At 63.3% G+C, this 229-nt stretch overlaps 1 protein-coding gene across 1 annotated transcript in view; it reads right to left on the bottom strand.

Moving 5' to 3' along the window:
* Window positions 1–4: 4 nt before the first annotated feature.
* LOC119591374 (flocculation protein FLO11-like) overlaps window positions 5–229 on the bottom strand; it is a gene marked incomplete at its 3' end in the record, with an annotated part of 85,043 nt that continues 84,818 nt past the window's right edge. Inside the window, 1 exon segment of the mRNA XM_037940116.1 lies at window positions 5–127. Coding sequence (XP_037796044.1) covers window positions 5–127 — 123 coding nt within the window.

Below are 229 nucleotides of genomic sequence, written 5' to 3' on the forward strand. Positions count from 1 at the left end.
TCACAGTGCGCGCCGGTGAGTGGACGAGCGTGAGCGTGGAGCGGTGGCAGTCGTCGGAGGAGGCTGTGTCTTCCAGGACGGAGCCGGCGCTGCCCCCTTCGCCCCACCAGCCCACGAGGGGGCGCACCTGTGGCGCCGGCGGAGCGGAAAGGACCAGGGCAAACGAAGGCCGATGTTAGACAAGATAAGGTGCATTATCAGGACATTAAACCTTTCTCCGAACATCATG

This window comes from Penaeus monodon, chromosome 28, assembly GCF_015228065.2.
Source record: "Penaeus monodon isolate SGIC_2016 chromosome 28, NSTDA_Pmon_1, whole genome shotgun sequence".
NCBI classification, from domain to species: Eukaryota; Metazoa; Arthropoda; class Malacostraca; order Decapoda; family Penaeidae; genus Penaeus; species Penaeus monodon.